This window comes from Hipposideros armiger, unplaced genomic scaffold, assembly GCF_001890085.2.
Source record: "Hipposideros armiger isolate ML-2016 unplaced genomic scaffold, ASM189008v1 scaffold_1485, whole genome shotgun sequence".
Lineage (NCBI taxonomy): Eukaryota > Metazoa > Chordata > Mammalia > Chiroptera > Hipposideridae > Hipposideros > Hipposideros armiger.
This window is the reverse complement of record NW_017732835.1, coordinates 155,286-156,612: the sequence shown is the minus strand read 5'-3', so window position 1 is coordinate 156,612 and position 1,327 is coordinate 155,286. Positions and strand designations below refer to the sequence as shown.

Here is a 1,327-nt window from a genome sequence, read left to right as displayed (position 1 = left end):
TGAAACTAATAAAAGAAAAGTTTCTTTTTTATGCACGACAACCCATATCCTTGGTCAAGTTGCTAACTCAGAGGTTCCCAAACCTTCTGTGTCAGTGTACTCATTGTGTTTAGTACGTTTTTTTCACAGCCCTCCCCTGCCAATAGAAATACCGATCAGTTCTATTCTTGAAATACTTTTGTCTAAACAATTTAATGTGTATTTACTTTCTAACACCTTACTGGCCATTTGAAAAAAATTATACACATAAATCGAAAAAAACTGCATTTTTGTTTCATTCTTAAATAGCCATGATTACTTCCTAGTGATACATATACACCTTTTGGGCACTGCACAGTCTTTCAAACCTTAGAATTGTTTAGGATGCTGTCTCCCTCACTTTCTGTTCATTGTGGCACTTGTTTTTTATCACAGGACTGTAGAAAGCCCAGCTTTGCAAAGAGGACATCACTGAATGAGTATAGCATGATTTCTTATTGAAATTGTGAATTACCTTGAGCTAGTAGTTCATGTGGTATCCAGTAAACATCGAGTATTGCTGTTTTTCCCTTAAAAATGTAAAAATATTCCACAGTGTCCCTGTGAGTTGCTTGGGGCACCCTGGAGTGACTTGGTGAACAGTTTGGGAACTGTGGGACTAACTGTAAGAATGTAAAACTTAGCGTAAGTTTCATAGGCCTTACAAAACTATATAAAAATCTTAGCACTTACTGTGCCAAATTGCAGGAAACATGTAAATATTGCAGGACTTCAGAAGAGACTGGAATAGTACGTCTTCAGGGAGAAATAAGATTAAGTTTACCTTTTAAAAAAGTATTATTTTGCTCGGTGGCAGTGAGAATGATATTCTACATGCATATTTTTCAGCAAATTCTTGAAATAATTAAATATACTTGCAGTCTTCAATGTATCTCCTTCCATGATTTCATGAACTCACTTTGTTAATGTTTTCACCCCCACCATGCCACCACATGTGATTATGTCTGACAAATATGTAACTCTGATAGCAGTGTAAATTTGCATTTGGATATGGGCTTTCCAACTGCTTATAAATATGTGAATGCTAGCACAATTCATTGTACTGTTTAATTGTCGAATTTTGTGTTTTGCCGTATAGGGCTGTCATCAGTGATCCAGAACAAAATGTAACCACTGGGAAACAAGAAAGTGCTTGTATTCTTCCAGTTTCCAACATAACACCTCTTCGATTAAGGAAAAGAACACTACATGAAACAAAGTAAGAAGGGTTTACTTATGTAAAATGAGGATGTAATATGTTATAAATGTATTTTTCAATTGTAATTTTGTGTTCAACTGAAAAGATTTG

At 35.0% G+C, this 1,327-nt stretch overlaps 1 protein-coding gene across 3 annotated transcripts in view; it reads left to right on the top strand.

Moving 5' to 3' along the window:
* Positions 1–1,327, top strand: part of CAPS2 (calcyphosine 2) — a 36,390-nt gene that overhangs the window by 6,516 nt on the left and 28,547 nt on the right. For all 3 annotated transcript variants that reach the window (XM_019634055.1, XM_019634054.1, XM_019634053.1), the window contains exon 3: positions 1,118–1,237. In XM_019634055.1, the coding sequence (XP_019489600.1) occupies positions 1,118–1,237 (120 nt within the window). The remainder of the gene's footprint in view (positions 1–1,117; positions 1,238–1,327) is intronic.